The 24,600-nt window shown below is 50.7% G+C and overlaps 2 protein-coding genes across 4 annotated transcripts in view; one reads left to right on the forward strand and one right to left on the reverse strand.

Annotated features, from left to right (window-relative positions):
* Positions 1-18,595, reverse strand: ANGEL1 (angel homolog 1). 3 transcript variants are annotated; one of them, XM_040332911.1, is made up of 10 exons: positions 18,421-18,595; positions 6,809-7,034; positions 6,067-6,281; positions 3,533-3,602; positions 3,011-3,447; positions 2,813-2,939; positions 2,601-2,711; positions 2,459-2,519; positions 471-637; positions 1-393 (listed from the first exon to the last, which is right to left on the reverse strand). In XM_040332911.1, exons 2-10 carry the CDS (start codon positions 7,008-7,010, stop codon positions 224-226), a joined length of 1,560 nt encoding a protein of 519 aa, XP_040188845.1. In that variant the 5' UTR covers positions 7,011-7,034; positions 18,421-18,595; the 3' UTR covers positions 1-223. The 3 variants fall into 3 exon arrangements, with proteins under 3 accessions (XP_040188845.1, XP_040188843.1, XP_040188844.1); XM_040332909.1 differs by lacking the exon at positions 18,421-18,595 and adding an exon at positions 8,072-8,177; XM_040332910.1 differs by lacking the exon at positions 18,421-18,595 and adding an exon at positions 8,057-8,154.
* Positions 12,164-24,600, forward strand: part of LRRC74A (leucine rich repeat containing 74A) — a 21,205-nt gene continuing 8,768 nt past the window's right edge. The window contains exons 1-8 of the mRNA XM_040333190.1: positions 12,164-12,187; positions 14,720-14,914; positions 15,188-15,295; positions 15,599-15,692; positions 20,950-20,999; positions 21,562-21,643; positions 21,736-21,821; positions 23,685-23,879. Of these exons, the coding sequence (XP_040189124.1) occupies positions 12,164-12,187; positions 14,720-14,914; positions 15,188-15,295; positions 15,599-15,692; positions 20,950-20,999; positions 21,562-21,643; positions 21,736-21,821; positions 23,685-23,879 (834 nt within the window). The remainder of the gene's footprint in view (positions 12,188-14,719; positions 14,915-15,187; positions 15,296-15,598; positions 15,693-20,949; positions 21,000-21,561; positions 21,644-21,735; positions 21,822-23,684; positions 23,880-24,600) is intronic.

Here is a 24,600-nt window from a genome sequence, read left to right on the forward strand (position 1 = left end):
TGTATTGTACAATTTATTACAACTATTCACACGTTGCAAACTTCTGCTCTCATCTAAAACATCTTCATATGTACAGATTTTACATACATGAACACTGTAAGGGAGCAGCACGTGTGGAACAGAAAATAACGCCACGTGGAAGCCCTGGACCTTACTGGGGGGGGGGTGGGGGCTGAAAATTAAAAAGAGACAGAGGAAATGTCCCAACTTGGGGAGGAGCTTCTTACTCCGGTTCTGGGGTTGAGAAGTCCAGGCTGAAGCGGGCCAGAAGGCAGAGATGGTCAGAGCAGCAGAAGGGGTTAGGGAGTCCTTGCCCTGCCCACAGATCATCCTCTGACAGCAGACACAGACGCCCCAACAGCTTCAGCTGGCCGTCCTGGAAGAAACGCAGACCTGGCAGGGGAACAAAAGACATGTAAGATGGGGACAGATGCAATACAATCTTAGCATGTTCTTGGCGTGTTGCTCACCCTGGTTGGTGCTGCATATCGGAACCGGCTCCGCAGAATAGAAGATGTAATCCACCGTGCTGCCGATTCCTAGCGGGAACGTTGTGACCTCGTGACGGTCTTTAGTGGGCAGGAAGTGGGTGTAAGCTGAGGTCAGCTGGAGCTGATGCTGCAATAAATGGGGTGTCCTGGGGGGCAGAGGACAGACAGATTAGTAACTGCACACAATAATATATACCATTCTACACACTGTACTGAACTATATCCCACAATACTGTAAGAGCTCTATATACACCTCTGTCAGGGGGACACGCATGAATTGTGTAAGGTAGGAACTGCTAATCTGAACCACGGCTTGACAGCAGAAGCTGTTCTTAGCCAGGCGGGGGGTGGAGTCCCGAGGTGAACCCAGGTACCTGTTGGAGTAGGGAGCGGTGCTCAGGCGGAGCCCCGAGTTGAATGCATTTACCAGTCAGCGCAGGGGATGGAGTCTCGAGGTAAATGCATTCACCTGTCAGGGCAAGGAGTGGTTCAGGATGGAGCCCCAAGGTGCACAGTTACCGGTCTGCACAGAGAGGCAGTTCACAGGTAGGTGGGGTGGAGCCTCAAGGTGAAAACAGTTGCTTGTTCGCTCAGAGGGCGGTTCTCAGGTAGCGGGATGGTGCCCAAGTTAAACGCAGTTACCCGTCACCAAAGGGGTCGGTTCTCAGGTGGGGTGGGGGGGTGGAGCCCCAAAAAAGTTACCTGTCTGCGCAGAGGGCGGTTCTCAGGCAGGGAATGGAGTCCTGAGTTTACCCAGTTACCTGTTGATGTAGGGAGCGGTTCTCAGGTAGGGGATAGAGTCCAAATTTCAATGCAGTTACCAGTCAATGCAGGAGGCGGGGATGAAGCATCAAGGTAAACACAGTTACCTGTCTGCGCAGAGGGTGGTTCTCAGGGGGATGAAGCATCGAGCTGAACACAGTTTGCTGTCTGCGCAGAGGGTGGTTCTCAGGTAGGGGGATGAAGCATCGAGCTGAACAGTTTCCTGTCTGCGCAGAGGGTGGTTCTCAGGTAGGGGGATGGAGTCTCAAGGTGAACAGTTAACCGTCTACGCAAAGGGTGGTTCTCAGGTAGGGGGATGAAGTCTCAAGGTGAACACAGTTTTCTGTCTGCGCAGAGGGCAGTTCTCATATAGGGGGATGGAGCCTTGAGGTGAACACAGTTACCCGTCAGCATAGGGTGCGGTTCTCAGGCAGGGGGATGGAGCCTCAAGGTGAACACAGTTTCCTGTCTGCGCAGAGGGCGGTTCTCATGAAGGGGGATGGAGCCTTGAGGTAAACACAATTACCCATCTGCACAGGGGGTGGAGCCTGAGGTGAATGCAATTATCTGGCTGCGCAGGGGGGCGGTCCTCAGGGTGGGGATGGTGCCCCAAGGTGAACACAGTTACCTGTCTGTGCAGGGAGTGGTTCTTATGCAAGGGACTGAGCCAAAAGGTGGACACAGTTACCTGCCGACACAGAAAGGCTGAGTGCAAAGGTAAAAGTGGTTACCCATCAGCACAAAGGGCTGTTTTCAGGAAGTGGGGCAGAGCACAGACGTAAACGCAGCTACCGGTCAGCACAGGAGGCGGGAAACAGAATTAAATGTAGCGTGGGTAGGGGGGCTTGGCTTCTTTGGTCAGGGGGGTAGAGCACAAAAGTAAAACGCAGTTACCTGTCAGCACAAGGTGGAAGGGGGGGGGGACACAGATGTAAATGTAGTTAACATTTAGTGCCGGGGGCAGTTCTCAGTAAGCTCCATCCAATTCTAAGATGGGGACAGCTGGCAGGATCTTGCAGCAGAATTTATATGATGTCTTCCATAATGCTGTAGCTGTCATCTATTACTCAGAAGTTTCTTACAGTCACTAACATTATGGTGGCAGATCGGCACCTGAATTGCGGCCTGGCAAGTCCCCAGCAACACAGAACATACATGCCAAGTGCTGCCCACCTCCCCTTCATCCCGGCCCTTCCTGTGAGTACCTGAGCAGTGAATCCGGTGGGTCTGGGAAGATCCCTGCCTGAGCCGCAGCTGCCTGTGAATCTGTCAGACACAGATGGGGAAGATGTTACAGCAGCCATAGTAGAGGACACATTTCTCTCTCTCCTGCTTACATTCACCCACCTGGACTATTGTCCGTCACCCCCTTGATCAGCACAAGGTTTTGGGGGCGCTGAAGGGCATACTCGCAATACCGAAACTCCAAGATGCTCTGGCGGGTGTACGTCTTTCTATCTAATGGCACAAAGACAAATCATAGATATGAATCTCCCTGTTGAGTCATGAATCTCCCTTTTGAGTCATAGGTGGGACAGGGTAAGGATGAGTGATCTCACCTTCGACCATTGGTGGCCTCGCCGCCACGTACCGGCATCGGTCATTGACCCCCAGAATGTCCGGCAACAGAGGAAAAGGCAGAACCCGGGACTGTGGAACTTCCCAGTATTGATCCTGGCCAGACACCTAGGAGAAAAGGCAACAGTTAGATGGAATAGAGAAAATGGCCAATCCCCATGCGCTATACCAACCCCCACCTTCCATGCTGGTATGCTGCGACAGTTCAGGAAGCCATTGTGCAGCAGCTGGTAAAGGGGAGAACTGGGTGTTGCGTTTAAATCTCCACACAGGATGATCGGGCATCGCTGACCTTCAGGGGTATGGGATAACTTATCCACCTCTGCCAGGAGAAGTGCCAACTGTGCCAGCTTAATGTCCCCTCGGCGGGGGTTGTAGAGAAGGTGTGTGTTAGCGACGCACAGGCTGGGGGGGTTGAGCCCATCTGGTGCCTCCTCAGACAGCACTGGCCGCAGCAACAGCACCAGTCCCACATTGTCACGATTCAGGACACCAACAGCCGGCCGGAAATACTCCACATGACTTTCCAGGAGCAGAGTGAAGCGCTGAGTCTTGAAGAAAGTAGCGCAACCATCGGTTTTCCGACCCGTCCGCCGCTTGTAGTGACAGCTATACCCTACGGAGAAACAGAGGGGTCAGCACACAGCACCCCCTTCTGGTGGCTGCAAAGAGGCGCAAAGTGGTACAAAGAGGAGCATTACCCAAAGCACTAAGGCTGGGCTGGATCTGATCTTTGTAGTGATTTTCCTGAACCTCCTGGAGACACAGAATCTGTGAGAGATCAAACATTGTTTATTATATATTCCGACATAATCCACGGTGCTGAACAGAGAACACTGAGCCAGTCACATCAGTCTCTGCAACAGAAGAGCTTACACTTTACTGACCCACCTGAATCATACACTATTGTTATTATACATTTACATACACACAAAGGCAGTATATGACAACTGAACGACAGGTATTGCAACAGCTGTACAGGTATGACATGGGAGTAATGGGTATGGCACAGGAGGTACAGGTATTTTACAAGCAATATGGGTAAACACAGGCAGTACAGGTATGGAACAGGGAGTACAGGTGTAGCACAGGCAGTACAGATATGGCATAGGTGAGATTGGATAGAACAATGAGGGGGTGGTATGACACAGGCAGTACAGGTATAGTACAGATATGGCATAGGTGATATGGAAATAACAAAGAGGGGGTGGGTATGACACAGGCAGTACAGATATGGCATAGGTGGTATGACACAGGCAGCATAAGTATGGGACAGGCAGTACAGATATAGATATAACAAAGAGGGGGTGGGTATGACACAGGCAGTACAGATATGGCATAGGTGATATAACAAAGAGGGGGTTGGTATGACACAGGCAGGATAAGTATGGGACAGGCAGTACAGATATAGATATAACAAAGAGGGGGTGGGTATATAACAAGCAGTATAGGTTTGGGACAGGCAGTACAGGTGATATAGATATAACAAATAGCGGGTGGGTATGACACAGGCAGTACAGGTATGGGACAGGGGGTATGAGCATGATACTGGGGGTGCAGGTTTGACATAGGGTCCAATATAAAGTAAGCACATCCACGACAATTTAGATGCACCAAATAAGATAATGTGATTGTAAAGGCTTAAATAGTTTATAAAATAACAAACTTGTAATACTTACCTTCTCTGTGCAATGGAATTTCACAGAGAAACCCCAAACCTCCTCTTCTGGGGGTCCTCCTCTTGCACTCCTTCTCTTTATGTGCAACCATAGCAAGTTGCTTACTATGGGGTTGCACGTGCAGGCTCACTTCCAAGCCTGCACGGAAGGGTGTCCAAAGACACACACAGCATGGCTAAGGCTGGGTTCACACTACTACACTACTTTCTTGTCCAATATTTTTTATTAAATTTTTCAAAAAACTACTTTCATCCTACTTTGCTCTGCTACATTGGTCCTACATTTATCCTACATTGGTCCTACATTTATCCTACATTCATGAACAGGATACTACTTTGGTCCGACTTCAATGATATTCAATGGGCCTGAAGTAGGATCAATGTAGGACCAAAAGTAGTACAGGGAGCATTTTCAAAGTCGGACCGACTTGTGTAGGACGCTACAAGACGCTCTCATAGGGAAACATTGAACACAGAGCAAAGTAGGATGAAAGTAGTGTAGTAGTGTGAACCCAGCCTGAGAAAGAAGAGAGAGAGCCACTACAGATCAGCACATCTCTGGATTGAGTGAGGACTTAGATAAGTATTTAGGAGGGTACGAGGGCAATACAAATACTAAGACATTTTTTTTTTACCTCCATGCAGGGAATGCATGGAGGTAAAAAAAAAAAAAAAAGTCTTGGCTTTACAACCACTTTAGGTACAAAAGTAGTCAGGGATAAAAATAAAATATACAAACTATAATATGTGTAAATCATAACAGGGAAGCATGAGATACAAAACAGCAGAAAACAACATATCAGATACAAGGTACAGTCATCATAAAGATGACAGCCCAAAATGTTGCTGCATCTTTGATTTGCCTTATTATTGTTCTTTGTATCTGAAACTATTAATTATTTTCTGCCATGTATGTATTTTTCTTCACTATACACACACACACATATGATACTTTGTGTATCTCGTTTATTATCCCTATGTTATTATGTATGTAATATATATTGTGGCCATCTGGGTTTGGTGAGGTTACCCCATAAAGTCAGTTTAAGCACCCTTGTGTTCTTTCTTATACTCTACATTCACTTGGGAATAGGTGTGCAAGACACAATCTCTATTCATTTGTGTGTGACATAGGGGGGCAGGGGGATGACACAGGGGGTACAGGTATAGCACAGGTAATACAGGTATGACATAGGCAGTACAGGGGTACAAGTATGACACAAGGGGGTTTGGGGGTTCAGATATGACACATGAGGTGCAGGTACGATCCAAAGGGTGTGAAACAGGAGGTACAGGTATAGCAAAGGCAGTACAGATATGGCACGGGGGGTAGAGGTATGGTGCAGAAGGTACAGATATGGCACAGGGGGTAGAGGTATGGTGCAGAAGGTACAGGTATAGCAAAGGCAGTACAGATATGGCACGGGGGTAGAGGTATGGTGCAGAAGGTACAGGTATGGCACAGGGGGTAAAGGTATGGCGCAGAAGGTACAGATATGGCACATGGGGTAGAGGTATAGCACAGGGGGTACAGGTACAGCACAGGAGGTGACTCACATCGGCCTCCCAGTGCTGCAGCTCCTGGAGCAAGTTGGGCCAGCGGTAGTCCCAGTGCAGGATGGAGGGAGGGCAGTGCTGGTACAGGTGGGGGTTCTGCTCGATCAGGTCCTGAGAAAGAATATTGTAGGACAGGACGGTGAAATCAAACTGCTTCTCACCCAGTTCAACCAAATCCGGATTGTACAAATCCTGCCAATCCCTCCACAGGACCTCTGCCGGGACAGAAGAGAGCACAGCGCTGACTGAGCAATACGTGGCAGTGTGTATAGCAATGTGTCAGTGTATAAGGCAGTGTGCATGTCAATGTAAGTGGCAGTGTGTATAGCAATGTGTCGGTGTATAAGGCAGTGTGCATGTCAATGTAAGTGGCAGTGTGTATAGCAATGTGTCGGTGTATATGGCAGTGTGCGTGTCAATGTAAGTGGCAGTGTGTATAGCAATGTGTCGGTGTATATGGCAGTGTGCGTGTCAATGTAAGTGGCAGTGTGCGTGTCAATGTAAGTGGCAGTGTGCGTGTCAATGTAAGTGGCAGTGTGCGTGTCAATGTAAGTGGCAGTGTGTATAGCAATGTGTCGGTGTATAAGGCAGTGTGCGTGTCAATGTAAGTGGCAGTGTGCGTGTCAATGTAAGTGGCAGTGTGTATAGCAATGTGTTGGTGTATATGGCAGCATATAAGGCAGCGTGTCAGTATGTTTATTTGGCAGTGTGTTGCACAGTATACATGTCAGTTTGTACTCACCGTGGTAGACGATGGGCTGTGGAAGGGTCTGCTCTATGTCCCCCATCTGCCATTTCTTTTCCTGCTCCCCATCTTTATCTTTCTTGTCTTGGCGTAGTTTCCAGTCCACCACAGCCGAGTCTTCTTCCCAGGATCCCCCCACTTGGGGTGTCTTCTCCTCCCTCAGTATTGGGGTCTCTGTGGTTCTCTCTACACTCTCCATGTTAGCAGAGCGCCATCATCTGTCCTGTGTGGGAGTAGTACTGCCTTCATTATATTCTACAGAAGTACCACCCCCACCCCTCGCCCTTGGGACATGTGTGACCCCAAACATCACTGCTATATTGATACACGAGCATCTGGGATAATGACACACTGACTATTGGGGCCCTCGATGTACACACAATGACATTAGCCCCTTCCCCTATAATGACACCCCGACTATAGAGGCTCTTAATGTACACACAATGACATCAGGGGCCCCCCTACACTGACTACAGGGCCCCCCTATACAGACAAACTGATTACAAGCGCCCTTGATGTGCACACAATGACATCAAGGGTCCCCCTATAACAATACGCTGACTACAGGGGCCCTTAATGTACACACAATTACATCAGGGGCCCCCCTATAATGACACACTGACTACATGGGCCCTTGATGTACACACAATTATATCAGGGGCCCCCTTTTACTGACACACCGACTACAGAGGCCCTTAATGTACACAAAATTACATCAGGGGCTCCCCTATACTGACACACTGACTACAGGGGCCCTTGATGTACACACAATTTTATCAGGGGTCCCCTTTTACTGACACACCGACTACAGAGGCCCTTAATGTACACAAAATGACATCAGGGGCCCCCTATACTGACACACTAGCATCAGAGGACCACACTACACTGATATTTGACCCGCCGGAAGTGTTTGTGTTTAGGACATTTTGGGGTGTTTTCTCCTCCCTCAGTATTGGAGTCTCTGTGGTTCTCTCTACACTCTCCATGTTAGCAGAGCACCATCATCTGTCCTGTGTGAGTAGAATAATTGTCATTATATTCTACAAATGAAGACCACCCCTCCCCCGGGGACGTGTGACCCCCAAATATCACCGCTATACTGACATGTGGAAACACGGGCCCCCACTATACTGACAGCCCGCCACCGGGGGTCCTCCCTATACAAACACACTGACAACAAGGGTCCCGCAGGAAGTGTCTGTGTTTAGGGCATCGCTCGCCCCGCCCATTTTTGGGGTGTCTCACCCGCCTCCTACACACCCGATTATCTTCTACTTCGGATAAACTTCCGCTTATCCTCGAGTCACACCACGTGTTTCCGGTCACAACAAAAATACACATACGTCATTTCCGGTTGAGCGGAACGTCCCCTGGTGTATGTCCTGCCCACTACGTAATACGTATGCGGTTTGCTCTCCACAGGGACACCTCCCTCCCCTGGCAGTGATCTCCAGGGTGACCCCGCCTACCCCACACTGATATCACCAGGGACCCCCCTCCTTCCTCCCCACACTGATATCACCAGGGACCCCCCTCCTTCCTCCCCACACTGATATCACCAGGGACACCCCCTCCCTCCTCCTCACACTGATATCACCAGGGACACCCCCTCCCTCCTCCTCACACTGATATCACCAGGGACACCCCCCTCCCTCCCTACACTGATATCACCAGGGACACCCCCCCTCCCTCCTCACCCATACTGATATCACCAGGGACACCCCCTCCCTTCTCACCCACACTGATATCACCAGGGACACCCCCCTCCCTCCTCGCCCACACTGATATCACCAGGGACACCCCCTCCCTTCTCACCCACACTGATATCACCAGGGACACCCCCTCCCTCCTCGCCCACACTGATATCACCAGGGACCCCCCTCCTTCCTCCCCACACTGATATCACCAGGGACACCCCCTCCCTCCTCACCCACACTGATATCACCAGGAACCCCCCTCCTTCCTCCCCACACTGATATCACCAGGGACACCCCCCCTCCCTCCTCACCCACACTGATATCACCAGGGACACCCCCCTCCTTCCTCCCCACACTGATATCACCAGGGACACCCCCTCCCTCCTCCCCACACTGATATCACCAGGGACACCCCCTCCCTCCTCCTCACACTGATATCACCAGGGACACCCCCCTCCCTCCCTACACTGATATCACCAGGGACACCCCCCCTCCCTCCTCACCCATACTGATATCACCAGGGACACCCCCTCCCTTCTCACCCACACTGATATCACCAGGGACACCCCCCTCCCTCCTCGCCCACACTGATATCACCAGGGACACCCCCTCCCTTCTCACCCACACTGATATCACCAGGGACACCCCCTCCCTCCTCGCCCACACTGATATCATCAGGGACACCCCCCTCCTTCCTCCCCACACTGATATCACCAGGGACACCCCCTCCCTTCTCACCCACACTGATATCACCAGGGACACCCCCTCCCTCCTCGCCCACACTGATATCACCAGGAACCCCCCTCCTTCCTCTCCACACTGATATCACCAGGGACACCCCCTCCTTCCTCCCCACACTGATATCACCAGGGACACCCCCCTTCCTCCTCCCCACACTGATATCACCAGGGACACCCCACTCCCTCCTCACCCACACTGATATCACCAGGGACACCCCCTCCTTCCTCCCCACACTGATATCACCAGGGACACCCCCCTCCTTCCTCCCCACACTGATCTCACCAGGGACACCCCTCCCTTCTCACCCATACTGATATCACCAGGGACACCCCCCCTCCCTCCTCACCCACACTGATATCACCAGGGACACCCCCTTCCTCCTCCCCACACTGATATCACCAGGGACACCCCCTCCTTCCTCCCCACACTGATATCCCCAGGGACACACCCTCCTCACCCACACTGATATCACCAGGGACACCCCCTCCTTCCTCCCCACACTGATATCACCAGAGACACCCCCTTCCTCCTCCCCACACTGATATCACCAGGGACACCCCCTTCCTCCTCCCCACACTGATATCACCAGGGACACCCCCTCCTTCCTCCCCACACTGATATCACCAGGGACACCCCCTCCCTCCTCACCCACACTGATATCACCAGGAACCCCCTCCTTCCTCCCCACACTGATATCACCAGGGACAACCCCCTTCCTCCTCCCCACACTGATATCACCAGGAACCCCCTCCTTCCTCCCACACTGATATCACCAGGGACACCCCCCTCCCTCCTCACCCACACTGATCTCTCCAGGGACATCCCACTCCCTCCTCACCCACACTGATATCACCAGGGACACCCCCTCCCTCACACTGATATCACCAGGGACCCCCTTCCTCCTCTCACACACCGATATCACCAGGGATCCCCCTCCTCCCCCACACTGATATCACCAGGGACACCCCCTCCCACACACTGATATCACCAGGGACCCCTTCCTCCTCCCACACACTGATATCACCAGGGACACCCCCTCCCACACACTGATATCACCAGGGACCCCCTTCCTCCTCCCACACACTGATATCACCAGGGACACCCCCTCTCCCAGCAGTGATCTCCAGGATGACCCCCCCCCCCCACTGATATTACCAGGGACACCCCCTCTCCCAGAAGTGATCTCCAGGATGACCCCCCCACTGATATTACCAGGGACACCCCCTCCCCCACCAGTGATCTCCAGGATGACTCCCCCCCCCCACTGATATCACCAGGGACACCCCCTCCCCCACCAGTGATCTCCAGGATGACTCCCCCCCCCACTGATATCACCAGGGACACCCCCTCCCTCCTCACCCACACTGATCTCTCCAGGGACCATCCTCCCCACACTGATATCACCAGGGACACCCCCCCCCCCACACTGATATCACCAGGGACATCCCACCCCCTCCTCACCCACACTGATATCACCAGGGACACCCCCTCCCTCACACTGATATCACCAGGGACCCCCTTCCTCCTCTCACTCACTGATATCACCAGGGACACCCCCTCCCACACACTGATATCACCAGGGACACCCCCTCCCACACACTGATATCACCAGGGACCCCTTCCTCCTCCCACACACTGATATCACCAGGGACACCCCCTCCCACACACTGATATCACCAGGGACCCCCTTTCTCCTCCCACACACTGATATCACCAGGGACACCCCCTCCCACACACTGATATCACCAGGGACCCCCTTCCTCCTCCCACACACTGATATTACCAGGGACACCCCCTCTCCCAGCAGTGATCTCCAGGATGACCCCCCCCCCACTGATATTACCAGGGACACCCACCAGTGATCTCCAGGATGACCCCCCCACACTGATATTACCAGGGACACCCACCAGTGATCTCCAGGATGATCCCCCCTCCCCCACAATGATCCCCAGGGACACCCCCTCCCCCAGCAGTGATTTTCAGGATGACCCCCCCCCCCCACACACTAATCCCCAGGGACACACCCACCAGTGATCTTCAGGATGATCCCCCCCTCCACCCCACTGATCCCCATGGACATCCCCTCCCCCAGCAGTGATCTCCAGGATACCCCCCCCCCACTGTTCCACCCCACTGATTGATCCCCAAGGACACACCCTCCCCCTAAATCAATTTCCCGGGACACACCTGTCCACCAGCAGTGATCTGCGGGGTGACTCCCCCTCCACACCACTGATCCCCATGGACACCTCCTCCCTACACAGGTGTTCAGGGACACCCCCTTCCCTCACACTGATCCACAGGGACACCCCCTTCCCTCACACTGATCCACAGGGACACCCCCTTCCCTCACACTGATCCACAGGGACACCCCCTTCCCTCACACTGATCCACAGGGCCACCCCCTCCATTCCCATACTGATCTCCAGGGTGACCCCTTTCTCCATAGGACATGCACTGATGCTCGGTCAGGTTATAGTTGGTCTGAAGGGCATTCAGTGCAACATGAGGTCCGGTGGTGGTAGAGGGGCAGTTTGTACACTATGGGGGGGATGGCATGGGCACTATGAGGTGGGGTAGAATCCTAGAACGTTTCTGCTTCCTCCTTCCTTGATTACTGAGATAGCCCAGGCAAGTGATGGGATCAGGTAATATATTAAGTATTGGCTCTGAGCCCAGGCAGGTGGTGCGGGTTCAGGTGACATATCAAGTGTCCGCTTTACCAGGGCAGAAGGTGCGAGGGATGGAGGGTTTGAATGATGGAGTCAAGTGACATATCATGTCCCAGTGCTTCGTGAGCTCATGTCATTTGACCGGCATCTGTCACACGTTGGGAAGAAGATGGCTAAACTTTGTGAGGAACTGCAGAGTCTGTCATTGTGTCCTGGCGGGGGGCAGAGTTGGGTAGATCCGTATGATACTGACCTGGAGCCAGAAGGTGAGTACTGAAGAGGCTCATGAGTACTGGAGAAGGTAAGTGAGCATTGAGGAGGGGGGGGGGGAGGACAGGAGAGAGAGGTGAGTACAAGAGAGTGGGTGGTGATTACCGGAGAGGTTGGTGAGTGCCAGAGAGGTGGCAGAATAGTGGAAAGGGAATGAGTAATGGAAAGGGTAGCAAGTAGCTGAGCTGAAGATGAGTACCACACAGGTTGGTGAGTAGTGGAGAGGGAGATGAGCAGAAAAGTGAGAGAGGAGTATTGGAGGAGTAAGTGAGTACTGGGTCGGGGGAGAGTACTAGAAAGGAGTGAGTCTTGATGAGGGAGGTGAATACTCGTGGGGGGGTACCTGAGACATGGGTGAGTATCAGAGAGGTTGGTGAGTAATGGAAAGGGAAGAAAGTAGCTGAGAGGGAGAGGAGTGCCAGACAGGTTGGTGAGTAGCGGAGAGGGAGGTGAATACTGTGGAGGAAAAAGAGCAGCAACGTTAGAGGTGAGTATTGGAGGAGTAAAATACCGGAGAGAGGGATGAGCAGCAAAGTGGGAGATAAGTGTGGGGGGAGAGTACTAGAGAGGAGTGATACTTTTATAAGTGAGGTGAATAATGGAGGGGGGTACCTGAGACATGGGTGAGTACTAAGGATGAGCTCTGGCGTGTTCGCATAGAACACGTGCAGAGCCCGTGAGGAAGTGTGCACGGCGCTGCGCTAATCACAGCCAGGGAGACATTGTCCCGATGCTCGGCTGCAGAGATCGGGAAATGTCTCCCTGGCTGTTATTAGCGCAGCGCCGTGCACACTTTCTGGCGGGCTCTGCACGTGTTCTATGCGAACACGCCAGAGCTCATCCTTAGTGAGGACAAGAGAGGTTGGTGAGTAGTGGAGAGGGGGTGAGTAATGGAAAGGGTAGCAAGTAGCTGAGAGGGAGATGAGTACTGGAGAGGGGGTGAGTGAGCGAGGTGAATACTGAAGAGGGAGATGAGTACTGGAGAGGGGGTGAGTGAGCGAGGTGAGTACTGGAGAGGGGGTGAGTGAGCGAGGTGAGTACTGGAGAGGGGGTGAGTGAGCGAGGTGAATACTGGAGAGGTAGATGAGTACTGGAGAGGGGGTGAGTGAGCGAGGTGAATACTGGAGAGGGAGATGAGTACTGGAGAGGGGGTGAGTGAGCGAGGTGAATACTGGAGAGGGGGTGAGTGAGTGAGGTGAATACTGGAGAGGGAGATGAGTACTGGAGAGGGGATGAGTGAGCGAGGTGAATACTGGAGAGGGAGATGAGTACTGGAGAGGGGGTGAGTGAGCGAGGTGAATACTGGAGAGGGAGATGAGTACTGGAGAGGGGATGAGTGAGCGAGGTGAATACTGGAGAGGGAGATGAGTACTGGAGAGGGGGTGAGTGAGCGAGGTGAATACTGGAGAGGGAGATGAGTACTGGAGAAGGGATGAGTGAGCGAGGTGAATACTGGAGAGGGAGATGAGTACTGGAGAGGGGGTGAGTGAGCGAGGTGAATACTGGAGAGGGGGTGAGTGAGCGAGGTGAATACTGGAGAGGGAGATGAGTACTGAAGAGGCGGTGAGGGGGTGAGTGAGCGAGGTGAATACTGGAGAGGGAGATGAGTACTGGAGAAGGGGTGAGTGAGCGAGATGAATACTGGAGAGGGAGATGAGTACTGGAGAGGGGGTGAGTGAGCGAGGTGAATACTGGAGAGGGAGATGAGTACTGGAGAGGGGGTGAGTGAGCGAGGTGAATACTGGAGAGGGAGATGAGTACTGGAGAGGGGGTGAGTGAGCGAGGTGAATACTGGAGAGGGAGATGAGTACTGGAGAGGGGGTGAGTGAGCAAGGTATATACTGGAAAGGGGGATGAGCAGCAAAGTGAGAGATGCGTATTGGAGTAATGATGGGCTCAGTCATGTTCGTAGCTCCGCATGCCCGAGCCTGCCAGGAAGCTTGCACTGCGAAGCGCTAATCACAGGCAGTGAGACATTTTCCGATCCGCGGCTGTAGAGATCGGGAAATGTCTCACTTCCTGTGATTAGCGCTGCGCAGTGTAAGCTTCCTGGCGGGCTAGGGCATGTGGAGCTGAGAACACGCCTGAGCCCATCCTTTTATTGGAGGAGTAAGTGAGTACAGGGCGGGGGGAGAGTAAGTCCTGAAGAGGGAGGTGAATACTGGTGGGGGGTACTGGAGAGGTTGGTGAGTACCGGAGAAGGAAGTGAATAATAGAGAGGCGAGTACAGGAAAGAGGAATGAGTAGCGGAGAGAGAGATGAGTACCAGGGAGGGGGTGAGTAGCAGAGAGGAGGGGGAGTACTGAAGAGGGTAGCATTGTGGTGAGGGTGGCGAGTAGGGTGAGTATGAGAGATGCCTCCTTCTGCCATGATTGTGTTTGGTAAGGTATATGTACACATACTATATATGTCTGCTCATTATGGTAGTGGTGTCCACACATGGCCAATCTGCTCTTAACTGCCTGTCTATGGGACGTTGCATCTGATTGGTTAAAGATTTGTAAATGGCCATTTTACTACATTCCTAGCTTTCACCTTCTTCTTCAGAATTAGAGCAGAGCTCTCCGGAAGACCCCCAGAGAAACGTGTACCTACAGGCATGCCAGAAGGCAGGTGTCGTGCCCATCTCATACTACCTTCGCCATATGAATGATAAATGTCTGAAGCTCAACCACCATGGACTGGGGCCCCGGGGAGCTGGTGCATTAGCCAAGTCACTGATGGTAAGTGTGACCTCACTGAATGTAGGAAATCATATGATGAGGGACATCTTCATAAGATGAGGAGAAGCAAATGGTTTTAGCAGCCAACCCCCAAGCTGTGTATTCCATGGTGGCTTCTTCCCGTCTGGGCAGAATGATGATTGTGGCCCCTGTAGGATATCGCATGAAGGGCCCCTCTTACAACTTCGTTCCTGCCTGTGCGGAGGGATATTTGGGTCCCCTGTAGGACATAACATGCAGAGCCCCTCTTACAGTTCCTCTCCTGTCTTGCAGTTGAATAGCAGCATCACCCACCTGAGTCTGGAGGACAATGCCATCGGGGCTGATGGGTTGGCGAAATTGGTGAAGGGGCTGAGAGGGAGCTGCCATATCCAGGAGCTGGTAAGTTTGTATTCGTATTCGGTGGTGATAAATGTTGACTCTCATGCCCCGTACACACGACGGCGAGTTCAGTGTGGAAGCCGCCGAGGAGCTCGGCGGGCCGACTTTCCTCATTGAACAACGAGGAAATAGAGAACATGTTCTCTTTTCGGCCCGACGAGTTCCTCGACGGGTTCCTCGCTGAAAAGTGTACACACGACCGAGTTTCTCGGCAGAATCCAGCTCCGACCGAGTTTCTGGCTGAATTCTGCCGAGAAACTCGGTCGTGTGTACGGGGCCTCACACTGTGCCCTTCTGTTCCAGAATCTCTCCAACAACAGCCTGAGTGAGGTTGGCTCTGAGCTGGTCTGCAAGATGATACTGGAAAACGTGTCTCTGCTCCGTATCCATCTGGCACGTAAGTTACACCGGCAACTCAAAACCGTTGCTGTGTCAACATACATTTTATCACTTTTTATCATTACATGTATAAAAAAAAAAGCTAAGAGCTCTACCAGTAATGACAACATAATACTGCACTATTCATTGGTAATGTACAATATTTTGTCATTACTGGTAGAGCTCTAAGCTTTTATCCATGTTGCATAGATTGAATAAAATGTTTTATAGGATTTTTCTCTGTTATTGTGGGTGGTTGACTATATAAGCCTTCACAGCTTAAACTGGTAACTCTCCAGCTGTTGTAAAACTACAAGTCCCATGAGGCATTGCAAGGCTGACAACTACAAGCATGACTCCCACAGGCAGAGGCATGATGGAACTTGTAGTTTCACAACAGATGGAGGGCCGCCAGTTTGAGACCCCTGAGCATGGGCACTTATAGGTAGATTCAGGTAGCATGGCTTAATGTTACGGCGGCGTAGCTTAGCCTGTTTAGGCTACGCCGCCGTAAATTAGCTAGGCTAGTAGTGATTTTCAATCTACTTACCTGCTAATCTACGGCGGCGTAGCCTCAAACAAGCGGGCGTAAGGGCGCCTAATTCAAATGACTTGGAGGGGGGCGTGTATCATGGTAATGAGGCTTGACCTCACGTTTTTGATGTTTTTTTACACTGCGTATGTGCCGGGCGACTACATTTCCCAGTGCGCATTGCGGCTAAGTACGCCGTACGGGCCTATTGATTTAGACGTGGACGTAAACGACATAAATCCCGATTCGCGGACGACTTACGCAAACGACATAAAAATTTCAAATTTTGCGGCGGGAACGGCGGCCATACTTAACATTACTATTCCACTAGAGCATAGATCTAACTTTAGGCGGCCTATCTCTTACGTAACCGGCGTAAAAGTACTGCATCGTCCTGGCGTTCGTTCTTGAATCGGCGTATCTCCTCATTTACATAATCTACGCCGGCCGCAATGGAAGCGCCATCTAGCGGCCATCAACAACATTGCAATCTAAGATAGGACGGCGCAAGCGCCCGTTCAGGTCCGCCTGAAAAAACTGAGAAAGGGGCCTAAGGGAAAAGATTTTTTACGACTGATTGGCAATGTAAGGGGCATTTTCCCTTTGCCTCCAGTGGACTAGTTTAAGCAGGGTTTCCTGGAAACCTGAATATTATTTCAAGGGTTCCTATAGGGTGAAATGGCTGAGAAAGAGACCGTTATAAACCATGGTTGGAGAAAGTTATAGAAGCGTGGTCTGGGGAGGTTATAGACAGCAGTCAGAGGATGTTATAGAGCAGCAATTAGCGGACCTCCAGCTGTTGCAAAACTACAAGTCCCATTATGCTTCTGCCTCTGGGTGTTATGGTTGTGGCTGTCAGAGTCTTGCTATGCCTCATGGGATTTGTAGTTCTGCAACATCTGGAGGTCCGCTAATTGCATATCCCCGTATAGAGCATGGGTCTTCAAACTACAGCCCTCCAGTTGTTCAGGAACTACAATTCCCATCATGCCTAGTCATGTCTGTGAATGTCAGTGTGTTACAATGCCTCATGGGATGTGTAGTTCTACAACAGCTGGAGGGCCGTAGTTTGAGAATCCCTGTTATAGAGGGATGGTCAGGATAGATGGCAATCAAAGAGGTTATAGGCTGTGGTCAAGGGGAGGCTGTAGATGGCAGTCAAGGAAGGTTATAGACATCACGGTGAAGCAAAGACGAGAATGACTTTTCTGGGTTTAGGTTTTTTATAAACCCAACTGGATAATATCGGTGAGAATATCGGGGTGTGATATAAAGGTCTTGTCCATGGGCAGATCGTCGGGTCGGATTTACGACAGCAGATCCCCACCTCATACTAGTACAGATAACCTTCTAGCCAACACGTGACATTGCACATTCCTCTGGGAGGATTTGGCACTTCCTTTATATGTTGGCTGTTTAGCTGCAGAAATATCTCTACAATATATGTGGAATTTAGCAGGTTGATAGGGTAATCATAACAACGTGGTGGCTCAATGCGACTGGCACTGCACTGACAAGCCATTCACCTCTGCAGCTAGGGGTTCGGATCCCGGTCTCGGCTACATGTGAATTGAGTTTGGCGGTCTCAGCCCGGCTCCCCGGTGGGTGTGCTATGCGAGGTAAGCCTGCGCTTAGTACGCCCACCCCCCTCCCTCAAAAACCACCACACTTGCACGCACTCGAAATTGGGTTAACATGCACGCACTTTGACCACGCGGTCTCTAAAAAGAGAGGTCGAAGGATTAACGGGGCTGGTTGAGCGGGCTAGATCCTCTCACTCCCTTATAGGGAGTCCCTCTGCCCCGTTGGGCTTCAAAGCGGAGCAGGTAGGGTGGGCTGTGTGGGAGGACCCCCTCACACACCCGCCATTGCCACCCGGGGCACGGAGAAAGGTGGCAGATTGCCTCTGGGGGAGGCATGCCTACTCCCAACTCCTGCAGTCCGGCTCCTCTCTCGAGTACACGCACAAAATACACTTTAAAAAAAAGACAACGTGTCTGAGCAGACAACGGTTCAGGGTGGAGCTGGTCTTTGGAAGTTTTCTGGGATCAGTTCTTCAGCCAGCATAATAAGTAACTGGGAAGAAAGATTTGTATTGGGATGAATCGGGAAAAGTCACATGTAACCCATTTAGGGCAGACAAGAGGCCAGAGACATTGCATAATGAGAACAAAATTGATAATTTTATACGACAAAAATGCAGAGCAAATCTTACCTGCCATGTCTTCCACTGAGGCCTAATCCTGACGTGGAACTGCAGGTGGCAGCAGCTGGGGGGGTCCCAACAGAGCTCCTCCCCCTCATCTCCCTGCTGAGTGCCTATATCGGTCTGTGCAGAATGAAGCTGCACGTGCCTAAAGGCAAATGTGCTCCAGGTAAACATAGGCAGTGAGCGGCCACAGGTGTACAGACTCTCAGGGAGCCCCTTCTCCTCTCCAGGCATAGAAGCGCATAGGACACACTACACTATTTGCTTGTAGCTTTTTGCTGAACGGTGACGAGCTACATCGGTACCAGATTGGTCAGACTTAATTCTCTCCCTTATTAAACGTGTCACTTCAACCGGGGGAAAGTCTCCTGTGCTGCCATCTTCAAAAATCCTGTTCATGTGCAGATGTGTCACAGGCCTGACATGGGAAAGACCTGCAGTATGTCTTCACCTGTGCATTGTATTCTTGCGCCTGCACATACATGCTGATAGTATGTGGGTCCTTGTGGAGCCCTGCATCACATGTGCAGGAATACCCTGCACATACACAGACATGCTAATTTTATATGCCATTTCCCACATACCCCAGTCGGGTCTGCACATGTGCGGAGTCTCACGAGACATATGCACCCTCGAGCAAAGCTTTGCTGTCTGAGACGTGTTGTGGACATCCCAGAAAGAAGGGGGGTCCCCATGTAATTTTCGCCTAGACGAGGTAGCAAAAAGTGCTGTGGTGCAGCACAAAAATGGTACAGAAAGTTTCCAGAAATTAGGAAACATTTTTCAGTTCTGTAAATGCAAGGGTGGAGGAACCAGGAGACACAAAGATGGTTAAATGACTTAAGATCCACATTTACATTACGACAAGGGTATCAAACTCTCAATTTAATCACGGGCCGCATCAGCATCATGGTCGCCCCCAAAGGGCCAGTTTTATCTGTAAGTCTAGATGTCCAGAGCATGCCACCCCCTCCCCTTACATCAGATATCACATTGCACCCCTCCTTACCATGTGCTGCTGCCAGGAAGGAGCTGGGAAGAAGAAAGTGTAAGGTCTTGAGGAGGACCAGAGGAGGGCTGTAGTCAGCTGCCTAAGGCCGAGTACTCACGAGCAGACATGTCCGATGAAACCGGTCCGCGGACCGTTTTCATCGGACATGTCTGCCCGGGGACTTCTGTTCGATGGCTGCACACACCATCGAACAGAGGTCCGCGCGTAAACAATACGCGGGGCGTGTCCGCGGTGTCGCCGCGTCGATGACGCGGTGTCGCCGCGACAATGACGCAGCGACGTGGGCGGCCTGCCTTTAAAATGCTTCCACGCATGCGTCGAAGTCATTCGACGCATGCGAGGGATGGCGGGCGGCAGGACATGTACGGTAGGTCTGTACAGACGACCAAACCTGTCCGATCCGCCCGAAAATGGTCCGCTCGGGCCAACACACGGCCAAACATGTCTGCTGAAACTGGTCCGCGGACCAATTTCAGCAGACATGTTTGGTCGTGAGTACGGGGCCTAAGTCTGCTGAATGCTGAGACCAGAGGAGGTGGAGATGGGGTGCAGCGGCTGCACAGAGAGGTGCAGAATCTGTAGGAGGAGTTAGTTATGTCCTTTATGCTGCCTCTTGCTGAGATGGGGGGTGGCAGAGATGAGCCTCTCACCGTGTCTGCTCAGAGAAGCCAAGGATCTGGCAGGGGAGTTCTGTCCTCCTCTCTGCTGCCGACCGCTGGGACAAGGTGGGGGCAGAGACAATGGGTTGCCACAGTTGCAAAAGAGGTGTGAGGGCCACATGAAAAGGCCTGGCAGGCCAGATTTGTCCCGCAGGCCTTATGTTTGACACATGTGCCTTACAAGATATGATTACCTACAGTATGATTAAAGTGGAGTTCCACCCATAAATATAACATTACATCAGTAGTTTTAAAAAAAATTCATTAGTCCTTTACGAAATTTTTTTTTTTTTTTTTAGATGCCTTCAAAGTGTTGTTGCTAGGCAGAATAGTTAATCTTCCCACTTCCTGCACCTAGGTGCTTAATGCTTCCTAACCTACACCGCACAGACTCCTGGGAATGTAGTGGGTGTAACTTTCCAGGAGTCTGTGCACTCCCCAGTCTCAAAGAATCATGTGACTTGGACAGCACAGGTGCTGAAACCTGATCTGACACTGCTTGTGCATCTGCAAGGCTTAAATCCAGGAAGTCATGCAGTCTGGCTTCATGATGCCCACACTTAAGATGGCCCCAGTCAATTTCTATTTTATAAAGTGTCTAAATGCTGTAACAACCTAACAAAACGGACCTTAGTTTACAGACTAACTTTACTAGAATACATTAAGCTTGTGTATTACAGGGGTATTTATATTTAAAATGTGAAATTGTGGCCGGAACTCCACTTTAAGCCCGTTAGATGAAGCACATCAGGGGGCGAAGTTACATCTGGCAAGAAAGAGAATGAGAGTGTTGTTTATATTCTCTCCATTCCATTGATCAGTACATAGATCATACTTGTTGCCATTGTTCATCTTCTTTTCCAGACAATGGATTCAACGATCAGTCTGCTAGATATTTCGCAGAAGCTCTGTCGGTAAGTCACCATCATAAGGCGTATTCTGATTCTGAGCAGTGTACAGAGGTCGCATTCTATTGTGCGCAGAGAAGACACAGGAGACTGATGAAGAGCTAGGAGGTTATGGGGACCGAGGTGGCACTGGTGATGGGGGTCATAGCGCTACACCAGTATGCAGAAGACTCTTCAGTGGCCTCCCTTGCAGAAATGACCAGCTGCTGGAATGCAATGGACAGTTCTTATTAAGGGTAGCCTGGTAATTGGGTCAATCATGGTGCCTCAGTTCTCATTTCTTGAATCGAGAACGAGTAGGGCCCTCTGATTCCTCCTGTATTGTATTGTAACTGTACTGTCTGCCTTCATGTGCGCAAACTGTTGGCGCTATATAAATCCTGTATAATAATAATATGTTGTCATGCTGGGAGGCGCAGTAAAGTGCTCATACAGGATATTGAAGTGACATTTGTGCTCTGTGCACACTATTGGGATCTTCCCTCTTGTTGGATCTTCTGTTGGACATATTTCCTCCTTGTGCTTTTTTGTTGCCTGCGGGTGATATATTCTGTCTGCCTTCCAACAGGCCAATTTCCGGGTGACAGTCCTGGATCTCAGCCACAATGAGTTCTGTGAGAAAGGAGGAGAGTCTTTAGGTCAGATGCTGGGTGAGTGATGGACATTGTTCAGTACAGGGAGAGATGCCCTCATATGCTGGGGCCCCTCACTGTTCATATCTCTATTTTCTGTCCCTTCACAGCTGCCAATGAGGGTCTCCAGGAGCTGAATCTGAGCTGGAATCACATCCGTATGAAGGGAGCCATTGCATTGAGCGCCGGCCTACGGGTAACCCCCTATATTTGTACACGCTGACTGCAGCTACCCTTAGCAACCAGATTTTTTATATTTTTTTGCAAATATAATTTTTATTAAAAGTTTTCAGTAGGGCTATTACTGATTAAAATTGTTGTGTTCGATTAATCATTTTTTTTTTTTTTTTTTTTTAATCGACTAATTTCGATTAATTATAACGCACATACAGATCCAACTACTTTTAGCTGATCTCCTTGCAGGCTGATTCCCAGTGCAGCTACCAAGCACTGGAAAAATGGATAGCAGGATACAAAAAACACACAAAGGCAGCGCTCGATGGGAATAGCATTAAACTTTTATAATCTTCAAATAGGTAACACAATAAATATTGCACTGGAGATAAAATCGATGTAGCTACATAAACTGTAAAAATGGTGAGAGTAATTCCAAACAGTAGCAAAAGCAGTCATAGCCAAGTATGATACTGGTATAAAACGGTGTACAACGATATCACTGCTGAATCCAGATGAGGAGGGGATAACATCAGTCGATCAATTTTTTTTTTTTTTACGATTAATCAAGGAATTAATAGTTAATTTCCACAGCCCTAGTTTTCAGGGATGAACAAGGTCCATAAACGGAAACATCATTCCACAATGTAAGAGGTCGAAGCCTCCGCGAGATGGTTTACATACAGGGGCGGACTGACCATTTGGGCACTCGGGCACTGCCCGAGGGCCTCATGCCCCATCAGGGTTGCCAGTCTCAGTAAAACCAGGGACAGGGATATAAAAATCTTTTTTTTTTTTTTTAAATCCCAAGATTATAGTATTCTGTGAGTATGTATACTGTGTGTATATTGTGTGTCGTTGTGCGTATACTGTGTATGTATACTGTATGTGTGTGTATACTGTGTGGCCCCATAATCTATTGCCCTAAGGCCCCATAGTCTCCTATTGCCCTAAGGCCCCATAGTCTCCTATTGCCCTAAGGCCCCATAGTCTCCTATTGCCCTAAGGCCCCATAGTCTCCTATTGCCCCAGAGCCCCATAGTCTCCTATTGCCCGAGAGCCCCATAGTCTCCTATTGCCCGAGAGCCCCATAGTCTCCTATTGCCCTAAGGCCCCATAGTCTCCTATTGCCCTAAGGCCCCATAGTCTCCTATTGCCCCAGAGCCCCATAGTCTCCTATTGCCCCAGAACCCCATAGTCTCCTATTGCCCAAGAGCCCCATAGTCTCCCATTGCCCGAGAGCCCCATAGTCTCCTATTGCCCGAGGGCCCCATAGTCTCCTATTGCCCAGGGGCCCCATAATCTCCTATTGCCCGGGGGCCCCATGAGTTGTCAGTCCTCCCCTGTTTACATAGATAAGATAATTCAATATACCAGACAATCAATATTCTCAGATATACATTGCTGATATGTCCCGTATTCATAGAAGGTGCGGGGATGTGGCAGTATGGGATTTCCATCTCCTGCTCATCCACTTCTTCATCCCATATAATCCTAGCATTAAAACTGTACATATAAATTAACAATACAAAGAGAAGGAAACAGAAAGAAGCCCAGAAGAAGGGGAATTGGGAAGAGGGGGCAGGGGGTTGGGGGGTGGCAGCTGGGGTCAGATACTTTTGGCTCTCATGTCTTGTATGCAGAGCAATCATGACCTAAACCTGTGGTAGCATGCTTGTCCCAAATAGGGACTTACCCTCTTCTGAGTAAATTAACATATTCCAAAGAGTCAGCAACCAGATTTCACCTTTAATCAGTTTAGAGAGGGTGGAACTGCCAGAGATCATTTCTGGTTGGTTGCAATATGTTTCTGCACTGTTATTATTGGTCTTTGCTGAATGAGATGACCCAACTGCTATCGGCACTTCCTCTCCCTCTGGCACAGGTGAATGGGATGTTGAAGGTGCTGAATTTATCATATAATGGATTCAGCAATGAAGGTGCTCTGGCACTGGGAGAAGCTCTGAGAATCAACAGTTCCCTTCTTCACCTTGATATCAGCTGCAACCAGATCAGCAATGAGGGAGTCCGGCTCTTCTGCAAAGGCTTGGAGTGCAATGAGAGCCTGCAAGTTCTCCAGGTAAGATCAGCAATAGAGGGAAAACCTACAATCCCACATTGCAGGGCCCTGGGGGGAGGATACAGAAAGTACTGTATTTCACATGATGTCTACCATCCGGATCAGAACAAACCAAAGAACCAGGTATGAACAGCATCAAAAGTACAGTGGAGCTCAGAGCGGGCAGCATCAGAAGGAGATCTGAGCCCTGGCCAGATGGGGAAATAACTGAGTTAGGAACGGTGTACAGCTCTGTACTAACTACAAACCACACAGAGGAATAGCTGAACTCTGGACAGACGGTACAGGGGAATAACTGAGCTCAGAGCAAGCAGCACAGATAAATAACTAAGCTCAGGAAAGGCAGCTAAGTTATGGGCAGACAATGCCAAATGTATAAGGCAAGAGCTGAGCTCAGGACAAGAAACAACAAAGAAATATATATATATACCGTATTTATTGGCGTATACGCGCACTTTTTTGCCCTGAAAATCAGGGCAAAATCGCGGGTGCGCGATATACGCCGATACCCGCTCCCCGTGCCGTGTTTGAACCACTGTGCCGGCATATACCGAGCGCAGTACACTCTGGTATAGTCGGCAGGCTTGGCTCCTCTCGCGGTCACATCCTGGATGTACAGGGCGCACAGGACGTGACCGCGAGAGGAGCCTAGCCTGCCTGACTATACCTGAGTGTACTGCGCTCAGTATATGCCGGCGCAGTGGTTCAAACTCAGCGCGGG

Source organism: Rana temporaria, chromosome 13, assembly GCF_905171775.1.
Source record: "Rana temporaria chromosome 13, aRanTem1.1, whole genome shotgun sequence".
Classification (NCBI taxonomy): Eukaryota; Metazoa; Chordata; class Amphibia; order Anura; family Ranidae; genus Rana; species Rana temporaria.

Excerpts from the sequence above, each read along its gene's own strand:
- ANGEL1 (XM_040332911.1), bottom strand. The coding sequence starts at position 7,010 with ATGGAGAGTGTAGAGAGAACCACAGAGACCCCAATACTGAGGGAGGAG. Across the intron at positions 3,603-6,066 it reads TGCAGCACTGGGAGGCCGAT|ATTCTGTGTCTCCAGGAGGT; the intron begins GTGAGTCACCTC and ends GATCTCTCACAG. Across the intron at positions 394-470 it reads GATATGCAGCACCAACCAGG|GTCTGCGTTTCTTCCAGGAC; the intron begins GTGAGCAACACG and ends TTCCCCTGCCAG.